Source organism: Saccoglossus kowalevskii, chromosome 3 (genome assembly GCF_978046115.1).
Source record: "Saccoglossus kowalevskii chromosome 3, keSacKowa6.1, whole genome shotgun sequence".
Lineage (NCBI taxonomy): Eukaryota > Metazoa > Hemichordata > Enteropneusta > Harrimaniidae > Saccoglossus > Saccoglossus kowalevskii.
This window is the reverse complement of record NC_140643.1, coordinates 40,867,999-40,881,412: the sequence shown is the minus strand read 5'-3', so window position 1 is coordinate 40,881,412 and position 13,414 is coordinate 40,867,999. Positions and strand designations below refer to the sequence as shown.

General features: G+C 35.5%; 1 protein-coding gene across 1 annotated transcript in view; it reads right to left on the bottom strand.

Moving 5' to 3' along the window:
* The window catches only part of LOC100371982 (plexin-A2-like), a 63,732-nt gene that overhangs the window by 4,363 nt on the left and 45,955 nt on the right, over positions 1–13,414 (bottom strand). The window contains exons 30-36 of the mRNA XM_085497506.1: positions 12,762–12,858; positions 9,154–9,272; positions 8,183–8,323; positions 7,710–7,879; positions 4,644–4,791; positions 3,625–3,765; positions 2,271–2,345 (exon numbers count right to left, since the gene is read on the bottom strand). Of these exons, the coding sequence (XP_085353632.1) occupies positions 2,271–2,345; positions 3,625–3,765; positions 4,644–4,791; positions 7,710–7,879; positions 8,183–8,323; positions 9,154–9,272; positions 12,762–12,858 (891 nt within the window). The remainder of the gene's footprint in view (positions 1–2,270; positions 2,346–3,624; positions 3,766–4,643; positions 4,792–7,709; positions 7,880–8,182; positions 8,324–9,153; positions 9,273–12,761; positions 12,859–13,414) is intronic.

The following is a 13,414-nucleotide window of genomic DNA, read 5'->3' as shown; positions in this document are numbered from 1 at the left end:
GTAGGGCATCACACACAGAATCAGAGTTGTAGGGCATCACACACAGAATCAGAGTTGTAGGGCTTCACACACAGAATCAGAGTTGTAGGGCATCAAACACAAATCAGAGTTGTAGGGCATCACACACAGAATCAGAGTTGTAGGGCATCACACACAGAATCAGAGTTGCAGGGCATCACACACAGAATCAGAGTTGTAGGGTATCACACACAGAATCAGAGTTGTAGGGCATCACATACAGAATCAGAGTTGTAGGGCTTCACACACAGAATCAGAGTTGTAGGGCTTCACACACAGAATCAGAGTTGCAGGGCATCACACACAGAATCAGAGTTGTAGGGCTTCACACACAGAATCAGAGTTGTAGGGCTTCACACACAGAATCAGAGTTGCAGGGCATCACACACAGAATCAGAGTTGCAGGGCATCACACACAGAATCAGAGTTGCAGGGCATCACACACAAAATCAGAGTTGCAGGGCATCACACACAGAATCAGAGTTGCAGGGTATCACACACAGAATCAGAGTTGTAGGGCTTCACACACAGAATCAGAGTTGTAGGGCTTCACACACAGAATCAGAGTTGTAGGGCTTCACACACAGAATGAGAGTTGTAGGGCTTCACACACAGAATCAGAGTTGTAGGGCATCACACACAGAATCAGAGTTGCAGGGCATCACACACAGAATGAGAGTTGCAGGGCATCACACACAGAATGAGAGTTGCAGGGCATCACACACAGAATGAGAGTTGCAGGGCATCACACACAGAATCAGAGTTGCAGGGCATCACACACAGAATCAGAGTTGCAGGGCATCACACACAAAATCAGAGTTGCAGGGCATCACACACAGAATCAGAGTTGCAGGGCATCACACACAGAATCAGAGTTGTAGGGCATCACACACAGAATCAGAGTTGTAGGGCATCACACACAGAATCAGAGTTGCAGGGCATCACACACAGAATCAGAGTTGTAGGGCTTCACACACAGAATTAGAGTTGCAGGGCATCACACACAGAATCAGAGTTGTAGGGCATCACACACAGAATCAGAGTTGTAGGGCTTCACACACAGAATCAGAGTTGTAGGGCATCACACACAGAATCAGAGTTGTAGGGCTTCACACACAGAATCAGAGTTGTAGGGCTTCACACACAGAATCAGAGTTGCAGGGCATCACACACAGAATCAGAGTTGTAGGGCATCACACACAGAATCAGAGTTGTAGGGCATCACAAACAAATCAGAGTTGCAGGGCATCACACACAGAATCAGAGTTGTAGGGCATCACACACAGAATCAGAGTTGCAGGGCATCACACACAGAATCAGAGTTGTAGGGCATCACACACAGAATCAGAGTTGCAGGGCTTCACACACAGAATCAGAGTTGTAGGGCATCACACACAGAATCAGAGTTGCAGGGCATCACACACAGAATCAGAGTTGTAGGGCATCACACACAGAATCAGAGTTGCAGGGCATCACACACAGAATCAGAGTTGTAGGGCATCACACACAGAATCAGAGTTGCAGGGCATCACACACAGAATCAGAGTTGTAGGGCATCACACACAGAATCAGAGTTGCAGGGCTTCACACACAGAATCAGAGTTGTAGGGCATCACACACAGAATCAGAGTTGCAGGGCATCACACACAGAATCAGAGTTGTAGGGCATCACACACAGAATCAGAGTTGCAGGGCATCACACACAGAATCAGAGTTGTAGGGCATCACACACAGAATCAGAGTTGCAGGGCATCACACACAGAATCAGATGTTTCACCTTTTGCTGTGACATTTTTATTAATTAAAAACAGGGAAAAGCAGAGAAGGAAAACAAAATGTTTTTAATAATATAATATTCATGTTCTTCAATTAATACAGTCACTACATGTATATATTAATCCCAGGGTCCCTTAGAGAATATTATAAAATCAATTATATAAAAGTTCTCAAATAATACAGCAATATATCTAAGCAAAACCTGGAAAGAAATATCCCGACCAGCATGTAATTTTCCTTTTTGTTTGATGGGGAATGATTATCGGGTTACTAACAGATCTTGGAGTACATATTACTAATATTAGGTTTCTTACTATCAAAAGTATAAATGTCTTCATTATGTGCACTTACTTGTATGTCTAACAAATTAAACTCACATCACAATTATACATGCTACCGGTAGACACACTTAAATTGAACTTGGTTGATATTTTATTATGATTGATTAGATTTCCAAGGTCAAAGGCTAAACTCACCTTATCTCCATATTTACTGGCATAATTGTATAACTCATTCAATACTGTTAATTCTTCAAATGTACTGTTCAAACTCTGTAAAATATGATAGTGTAATTATTATAAGCTTGCTAAACACAGTTGCTATGTTCACACAACAGCATGTTATCGGAGCCCTACGGCTCGAGCCAGCAAAAATGGTCGTGTGAACGTGTTTGGCTCAAGCCAAGTTCGGCTTCACTAAACCCTCGGGGTTGAACTCCGATAGGGTTGAGTCCCGACATAGCTCTGATCGTGTAAACGCATCAGGGCCAAACTATCGGAGCCAAAACCACGCCCTCAATCGTCTTCTTCAAGTAACCTATCATTTCAATTATGGCGGAGACAACATATTTCGTAATTTCACGCAATTCCCGGCTTGAAGAAGAGGTACGCGCCCTAATATACACATGGCAGAGCAAAGAATTATTTCACTGTGATAGATTGATAGCTCAACGGAACACGGGAAAAATGGCGTATGACATTATGCAACAAAAACTTGAAAGAACGACTGAACGGAAACTTTTTAAAGACACCAAATAAATAATTATAGAAGCGATCTAGTAGGTTTAGATTCTTCCGCAGTCCCTCTATGATATATAGAGAGAATAGAGGGACTGTGATTCTTCATATTACGAGTACCGGTAGTTTAGATATCACTTAGCTAACGTGTTTCCTGTTTATTCGAGGTACTAGTACATGTATCTAAATAATAACACTAGTACGTGCATTGTCTTTTCTACCTCAATGCTCAGACTCGTGACTTTTTTTTCCTCCCAGCCCATCAGCATCGTGCCATGTAAAGAAACACCACAAACACGACACCAAAATCGATTTCAGTACAGTTTTTTCATACTCGTTATTGGAGGGCATTGTTCCGTTTAGCTCTGATCGAACTGAATCGAACTCTGGCAGATCTCGGCTCTCGTTTGGCTCCCGACCGTATGAACGCATTGGAGATAATCTCCTGTTAATCAGTGGGAGCAAGTGTTTAGTTTGGAAATAATCAGTGGAACATCTGACAGCAATTTGGCTAATTTAGGTAAAGAAGATATTTAATGTCATTAAAATAATCACATCTGTGGATTATCCCACAGCAAACATATACCAAGTTTTATTGAAATTTGATAAAAGGTTCTTGAGATATCAGTGGATTAGATGAATACCGTATACATACATACATACACACACACACATGTAAGTACAGACAGGGTAATTACAAAGACTTTCATAGTGCCTGTACACAGAATTCAAAAATGATCATATCATATTACAATCATATCATTTATATATGTTAATTATGAAAACCAATATATAGTCTCAGTGATGTATTTACCACAAAATCTTCTGATAAAGCTGCTTCCATTTGTTGATCAGTGATTTTTGGCATTTCACGGATATCATGAAAATACTTAGCAAGTTCAGCTTTATAATCTTCTATTTCCTTGGCATACAACAACCTATTAGCAGGAGTTTTCTATAAAATAGAAAGTGAAACTAAAATTACTATCCACATACATACAAAAAAAAACAACACAACTGTATAAATTATCTTGTATCTGACTTAATACTATTCCAGGCCAAACTTTCCTACACCTTCTTAAAACATTGCGACAATTAGAGTGACTCATGGTTCAGTGTTTTATTTTGGAAATAAAATGTGGTAATAAATGTCCTCATTTTTTAAAATGATAGAGTGACCATGAACAGTCAAGTAAACAATATATTCAATTAACCAATACTTAATTAATACTTGCTAAGTATTAGCTATTGTAATTTGATTAATTTTTATCTGTAATTTTCTTATGTAACCTCTAACCTTCTTCAGTAGGTTGTTATGAGTTAATAAATACTAATGAGCAATCAAGGCAAGCTGTGGGTATACTGTTATAACCACTTTGGAATATCAACATGCCCAGACTTTAGTAGAGAAGTGTGAGCCAAAGGGCTAACATCATACCCTCAGTTATTATTTAGTATAATTTCATTATAAACCTTATAAACCTTGAACACAGTGCCATTAGGGGCTTAGATTTAGGGAGAAATGATATTTGAATATGCTGTTAAAGCAATAAAAGTAAGGTAGTCCAGGGTTTGACCGAACTCCACACAAAGAAGTTTGCTGATTCTGTTCTAATTTTTTTTTTAATTTTTGCTTTTCCATGATGTATCCTTGGAAGGAAAGATGTATAATAATAAGGTTATTACGAGGATACCCCAAAGTATGCACTCAGACAGTACGCTGTTGCTTTGACCTCTACTGCTCGTCAGTCGATACATCCGTTGTATTGTCTTTGTGCATACTTGAGGTATCCTCGTAATAACCTTATATTATACTGATTAGTCTTCACCTACCGTGCCAAGTTTTCTTTCCATTTTAGAGCACGCATCAATAAATGTCTGTGAAATAATGTCAAGGCTTGGTGTAACAATCTCTGGTACCCACATATCAAAGATATTTTGTGGATACTTTAATATGTTGGGCCACAATTTCAATAAAAGACTGAAAATAATTGACATACATTAGGTTATGAAAGTGCACATATAACATAGATGAGGTGTATTTCCATGTAAAGGCTGTGTTACACAAGGCAATTCATGTAGCAACTCATTGAGCAACACACGAGGCAATGCAGTTGCCCTACGAGTTTCCTCATGTGTATAATGATATTATTATGTTACCACCAGGTATCAGGGCCAGTACAATTTTGTTTAGACATATACAAATGTATTTATATGGGTAGTTCACTGTATTGTGATTCAATCAAGAAAGGTGGGTTAGTTTTAATTTTGACAATCATAAATCATTAAAAATATGAAATAATGAAAGACTGATTAAACAGCTTTATTTTACTCATCTATTTTGGGGTAAATATTAAATTATTTTATTGTATGGTCATTTGCTGTTTTTAGTATACTATATGTATCTTCGAAAACCAAATCAAAAAATTGTTTCTTTTTTAAATATGTACTGGAAGTTTCAGAACAAGGTTATAAAGCCAATTATTGTCAATTTATTTATTTATTTATATGCTCATTTATTAATATTATGCTGCACTATAAGTATTACAATTACAGTCCACATGTTGGGTAAAATGAAGTTCAAGACCTAAATTAAATAGGTCATTTACCAGCATTTAAATGCATTTGTTGTGATTTGTATTAAAGAAGCCATTGTAACTCTAAGTTTATCACTATGAGTTGTCGCGTACGTTGTACGATGTGTTGCCTCATAAATTGCCTTTGTAAAACACAGCCTTAAGAATTACAAATTAAAGTACTATTGTAGAAGAAATATTTACTTGGTTTTAAACTTACTGGCTTGTCAAGAAAAGAGTAAAGTCTATGATAATAGTAAATTTTGAATATTTTAATTTATAACATTTATTATATATAATAAATGTTTTAATTTAGCATGTTTAACTATGGGCCAAATTAATAATAATAAAATCTAGTGAAATGGATTCCATGCAAAAATAAAATTCTAATCAAAGAAAGCTTAGAAAGAACTCCCGTGTGCTGAGAGTTTTGGAGACACATTAAAAATTAATTCAAAATTAAATTAAATTATACTTGAGATATTGATGGAATAGCTGAAAACTAATTATGCAAATAAGGTAACTAATATGAACAGATTTAAGTGTAAAACTAATGATGTCTGCACAATGTACCAAGTTTCATTGAAATGTGATAAGAACCAAAAAAATATTAATTATTATGCTAATTAGAGAATTAATATGAACAGATTTTAACCCAAAATTAATCAGACTGTCTATTGTCCTAGAGCATTTATGTACCAAGTTTTATTCAAATGTGATGATCAATACTTGAGATATCAGTATTAATTATGTTAATTAGATGATTAAGAAGCATAAATATTTACCAAAAACTAATATGGTGCATAGTCTTACGTTCATTGAAATGTGATGGGTACTCTTTAAAAGTTTCATTGAAATCCAATGAGTGGTTTTTAGACATCATAGAACTGCAAAAAATTAACTAATTATGCAAATTAGGTAATTAAAAGGCACAATTATTTATCCCAAAATTAATCAGGTCTCTGCATAGTCCTAGAATATCTATGTCGCAAGTCTCATTGAAATGTGATGATTAGTACTTGAGATATCAGGTGAAAAGCTGAAAATTAACTAATTATGCTAATAAGGTGATTAATATGCAAAAATATTTACCCAAAAACTAATTAGATCTCTGCACAGTCCTCAAGTAACTATGTACCAAGTTTCATTGAAATGTGATCATTACTACTCGAAATATCAAAAGCTGAAAATTAATTAATTATGCAAATTAGGTAATTAATATGTACTGATATTACCCTAAAAACTATCAGGTATGTGCAGTGTCATATGACACCTATGTACCAAGTTTTATTGAAATGTTATGATTAGTACTTGAGATATCAGTGGAAAAACCGAAAATTGATTAATCATTATGTAAATTAGGTAATTAATAATATTAACAGATTTTTACCCAAAACTAATCAAATCTGCGCATTAGTTCAGAGCATCCATGTGCCAAGTTTCATTGAAATCCAATGAGTGGTTCTTCAAAAATCAGTGGAACAGTCATAGAACAGCTTAAAATCAGTTAATTATCATGCAAATTAGGTAATTAATATTCATAGATAGTTACCCAAAACTAATCAAATCTGCGCACTAGTTCAGAGCATTCATGTGCCAAATTTCATCAAAATCCAATGAGTGGTTCTTCAGATATCAGTGGAGCAGTCTTGGAACAGCTAAAAATCAGCTAATTATCATGCAAATTAGGTAATTAATATTCATAGATTTTTACCAAAACCTAATCAACTCTGCGCATTATCCCAGAGCATCTATGTACCAAGTTTCACCAAAATTTGATTAGTGGTTCTTGAGATAACGGTGGAACAAAAAAAGTGACATACATACATACATACATACATACATACATACAGACAGACATACAGACAGGGTAACTGCAAAGAGTCAAAAACTATTGTTCAATTACTGTGACAGAATGTAGCAATACTGAGATGACAATGATGTATCTGATGAGTTCTTTGTTACCAGAGAATCTGATATAATGGAACTTGATTACCATATGAACTCTCAGATGCACATATACACTATAAATGATAGAATAATCTTTTAGGCATACATATGCCTTGAATATAAAAAAAAAGTTTTCATTTATCTTCAAGTTAAGTTAAGTTAATTAATGACATCAGTATTATGGGGCCACAGACTAGACTATTTTGTATGAACTAGTTCTGTGGTCCTCACTAGAATTACTATTACATGTATTATTATTATCATTGTGTATATTATTTATTATATATTTTCTGGTAAAATAAAAACAACAACAACGAATAACTAGAGACAGTTTTTATTCTGACTACTTTGACAATATAACACGTTGTCTTACCTATTACTTTTCCAGATATGAGCCACGTCAGGGTCATTTATACTGTGTCTATTACTTAATTCATCCAAATAATCAAACATGTATTTGATGGCAGAAGGAAATTGTTCAGATTGCTCACCAACTCTCAATAATTTATTGAAGGCATTCAGAAGAAATTGCTCAATAGTTCCCTGTACAAATGAAAACAAAAAATGGTTAATGTGTTAGCTTGACACGCCAATAATGCACACCTGATTACTACACTGATATATTCATGGGCACTAGCAACTGTACATACATGTATGACTAATTTGTTGTCTAGATATGAGATAGCGATAAAGAAATTCGAAAAGTAAAAAAACAGACATCACCATAGCATATATACATGTATGTATATATACAAGGCCTGTATTTATTTATATTCCAAGTCTGAAATATTCTTCAGACATTGCATGCAATAATATACGGTACTAGTTTTCAATATAAAAGCTTACTTTGGTAGAAACTAATTGAAGCAGAAATACTTCTGATATCACTCTTTGTCGATAGAAGGTTCTTGCTCTTGTCAGTGCTCGTTCACGGAAGTTTCCTTTCTGTATTTTGTTTTCATTTCCACTTGGGGTTTTACACTTAAGCTGAAGAGAATAAACAAAGCATGTCAACCGGTCCCTGGTAGCATAGTGGTTCTCGCAGCAGACTCATGATCGGTAGACCCAAGTTCAAATCCTACCTCAGGCTGAACATCAAAAGGGTCAACCCCTACCCTGGGTGAGTGTGCCACAGACTCAATGGGAAGGCCAATTCCACTGGCCGAGATTCATTCACTAACGAATGCGACTTTGGGGGAACCTTGGTTAAGGTCCGCAGGTGCTTGTGTTTGACCGAGCCTGGTTGACGCCAGGATAGTGCATTAAATTGCCATTTGATAGGAAGATGGCCGCACAGCCCTGTCATGTAGTCCCAAACATAAATATGACTTCTGTGGCAAAAATGTACTATGTGACAGCACTAGCACTTGCAATTTGCACATACAAAAAAAAAAAAAGTCAGGAGAGACAACACTAGACAAGACAAGAAATATTTAAAAAAAAAAAAAAAGCATGTCAACTCAATTATTGAAGAGTAACACCACTTTCTCATTGTTTGTAATGATTTGTGAATTTAACATATTTATTTCTTAATTGAAATTTCCCCTTCACTAGTTTTAATGCTATATAAATATTTACAAGCAAATACTATGTTAGTAGAATTTTGTTGCACTTTCCATGAAGATTTAAATGTAATTTATATATCAAAATATTTTCTATTTTGAAACCATTCAAATATACAAACATATTAGATATGCATAATCTGCTGAAAATTAAATTGCCAAGTACATTCCAGAGATAATGCACAGTGGATGGATTACTGGAGTTTAATACATGACAGGTACAAATGTTTGTTGTTTGTTATCTTTATAACTTACCAAATGGTATGATCTGACTCCACCTTCAGCATCTTCATATCTTCTATTAGTTTTTACCCTATGTAACCTACTACTTGCCATATCAGATGCAGCCTCAGAATCTTGTAGCTCTTTCTCATCTACAAGAATAACAGTGTTAGGCAGAACATATAGCAATGTTAGGCAGAACATATAACAGTGTTAGGCAGAACATAGCAATGCTAGGCAGAACATATAACAGTTTTAGGCAGAACATATAGCAATGTTAGACAGAACATATAACAGTGTTAGGCAGAACATATAACAGTGTTAGGCAGACATATGACAGTGTTAGGCAGAACATAAAGCAATGTAAGGCAGAACATGTAGCAATGTTAGGCAGAACATAGCAATGCTAGGCAGAACATATAACAGTTTTAGGCAGAACATATAGCAATGTTAGGCAGAACATATAGCAATGTTAGGCAGAACATATAGCAATGCTAGGCAGAACATATAACAGTTTTAGGCAGAACATATAGCAATGTTAGACAGAACATATAACAGTGTTAGGCAGAACATATAACAATGTTAGGCAGAACATATGACAGTGTTAGGTAGAAAATAGCAATGCTAGGCAGAACATATAACAATGTTAGACAGACATATGACAGTGTTAGGCAGAACATATAACAGTGTTAGGCAGAACATATAACAGTGTTAGGCAGAACATATAACAGTGTTAGGCAGAACATATAACAGTATTAGGCAGAACATATAACAATGTTAGGCAGAACATATAACAATGTTAGGCAGAACATATAACAGTGTTAGGCAGAACATATAACAATGTTAGGCAGAACATATGACAGTGTGAGGCAGAACATATGACAGTGTGAGGCAGAACATATAACAGTGTTAGGCAGAACATATAACAGTGTTAGGCGGAACATATAACAGTGTTAGGCAGAACATATAACAGTGTTAGGCAGAACATATAACTGTTAGACAGAACATATGACAGTGTTAGGCAGAACATATAACAGTGTTAGGCAGAACATATAACAGTGTTAGGCAGAACATATAACAGTGTTAGGCAGAACATATGACAGTGTTAGGCAGAACATATAACAGTGTTAGGCAGAACATTCAGCAATGTTAGGCAAAACATATAACAGTGTTAGGCAGAACATATAACAGTGCTAGGCAGAACATATAGCAATGTTAGACAGAACATATAACAGTGTTAGGCAGAACATATAACAGTGTTAGGCGGAACATATAACAGTGTTAGACAAAACATATAACAGTGTTAGGCGGAACATATAACAATGTTAGGCAGAACATATAACAGTGTTAGGCAGAACATATAACAGTGTTAGGCAGAACATATAACAGTGTTAGGCGGAACATATAACAGTGTTAGGCAGAACATATAACAGTGTTAGGCAGAACATATAACTGTTAGGCAGAACATATGACAGTGTTAGGCAGAACATATAACAGTGTTAGGCAGAACATACAGCAATGTTAGGCAAAACATATAACAGTGTTAGGCAGAACATATAACAGTGCTAGGCAGAACATATAGCAATGTTAGACAGAACATATAACAGTGTTAGGCAGAACATATAACAGTGTTAGGCGGAACATATAACAGTGTTAGGCAGAACATATAACAGTGTTAGGCAGAACATATAACAGTGTTAGGCAGAACATATAACTGTTAGGCAGAACATATGACAGTGTTAGGCAGAACATATAACAGTGTTAGGCAGAACATTCAGCAATGTTAGGCAAAACATATAACAGTGTTAGGCAGAACATATAACAGTGCTAGGCAGAACATATAACAGTGTTAGGCAGAACATATAACAGTGTTGGGCAGAACATATAACAGTGTTGGGCAGAACATATAACAGTGTTGGGCAGAACATATAACAGTGTTGGCAGAACATATACATTGTAACAGTGTTAGGCAGAACATATAACAGTGTTGGGCAGAACATACAACAGTGTTGGGCAGAACATATAGCAGTGTTAGGCAGAACATATAGCAATGTTAGGCAGACATATAACAGTGTTAGGCAGAACATATAGCAGTGTTAGGCAAAACATATAACAGTGTTAGGCAGAACATAAAACAGTGTTAGGCAGAACATATAACAGTGTTAGGCAGAACATATCCTAAAAGCAATATACATACATACATGTACATTTAACAACACATAAAAGTGTGTACGGTTATAATTAAGTTTATAGGTATATGAATTATTTTGGTATCCAAACACACATCCCCAGACACCTTTGAGACCAAACTTAAGCCATTACATAAATTGTGATGACATCATGGAACTGACATATGCTTATAGTACCTGGTAATGTAATAATGCCATAATTTAAAACAAGTCATTGAAAATGACACAATCCCTGTTAAATTTTTGAAAGTTCTCTTTGTGCTTGTCATATTAAAGCAGAGGGGATGTCGCGAGTGTGTCCTTGAAACTTGAGTTCCAAGTGGCGTATATGTTTATTTACATCAAAACACGTGTTCCGTGTAGTAGTAATATGGCCAAAAATAAAAACAGTCGTTATTCGGCCATCTTTGATCTGATTATGAAACACTGATATGTATGATGTATGTGCCAAATCTAAATGAAAATGGTACATAAATTGTGGAAATATAGTAGTAAGGCCAAAAAGTCAGATGGCTGTCAATCGGCCATCCTTGACCAAATTTTGAAACAAATTGTCATGGACATGCATTCTAACATGTATGATTTAAAGTACATGTATGTGCCAAATTTGAATGAAAACTGACAGAGCACGTCCAAGATACCACATAAAAAAACAAACAAGATGCCTGCCAGTCTACCATCTTTGATCCAATTGTGAAATAAATCGTCATGGACATGTATCCTAACATGTATATTCTATGTACCAAGTTTGAATGACAACTGACAAAGCATGTCCAAAATACAACATTTTCAAAAAACAAGATGGCTGCCAGTCGGCTATTTTGAATCGAATCGCTAAGCCACTGCATGTGCATATGTCCCACATAAGGTACTAGGCACATGCAAAAAATGAACAGAATCGGTCACAGGATTCTGAAATATGACTCTGGACAGATTGACGCAGGGATGGACGGACACACAGACGGACAGACACAGGAACTCACGGACGGTCGGGGACATGTATCCAAACATGTATGATCTATGTACTAAATTTGAATGAAAACTGACAAAGCATGTCCAAAATACAACATTTTCAAAAAACAAGATGGCTGCCAGTCGGCCATCTTTGATCCAATTGTGAAATAAATCATCATGGACATGTATCCTAACATGTATAATCTATGTACCAAGTTTGAATGAAAACTGACAAAGCATGTCCAAAATACAACATTTTCAAAAAATGAGATGGCTGCCAGTCTGCCATTTTAAATCAAATCGCTAAACCACTGCATGTGCAAATGTCCCACATAAAGTACTAGGCACATGCAAAGAATGAACGGAATCGCGCCAAGGAATTCTGAGATATGACTCCGGACGGACGCACCAACGCACAGACGCACGGAGACCGAATTATAAGTCCATGTTTTCGGACTTCGTCCGAACGGGAACTAATAAAAGTGATATATCTCTTACTATGTATATTCATAGCTGAAATTGGACTTCTTAGTTGTTTATTCCCATTAGCTGTTTCTGATTTCTTAACCAATGTCATAGTTGCATCTGTGGGAATCTAAGACCAAAACAAACACATTAGTTTAAACTAGTACAGTATAAAGCTACAATGTGATGGAATGAGTAGAATATGGTTAAGTCATGTACAAAGCATTTAAATGTTTATAATAATAATTTATTGCATCCTTAGAAATTGAATTTCTCTCAGTTAACAGTTATAAGATTGTAGCAAAACAACATGATTTTATGAAATAAAGAATTATCAACATTAAGCAGTCAGTTCTGTTAAACTTCTGTAAACCAATAAAGGTACTGAGAAAATTATTTAAATTTACAGAACCAGATGTTTTCATTAGTTTTATAATATCATTTAATTTTGGTTATTATATATCGGAGAAATATAGTGTCAAGTAATTCCAAAATTAAAACCTACCAAAACTTACTTTCACCTTCTTGTGATTCGTAATATATAATGAATGTTGCAATATATAGACTAGTTCATATACAAATGCAAGGGACATGTTCATTTAAAATGACAATAGCTCTGATTTGAAGCATTTTTGTTGTTTAAATATAAACACATAGAAATGACCAAAACAAATATTGTTTTAAAC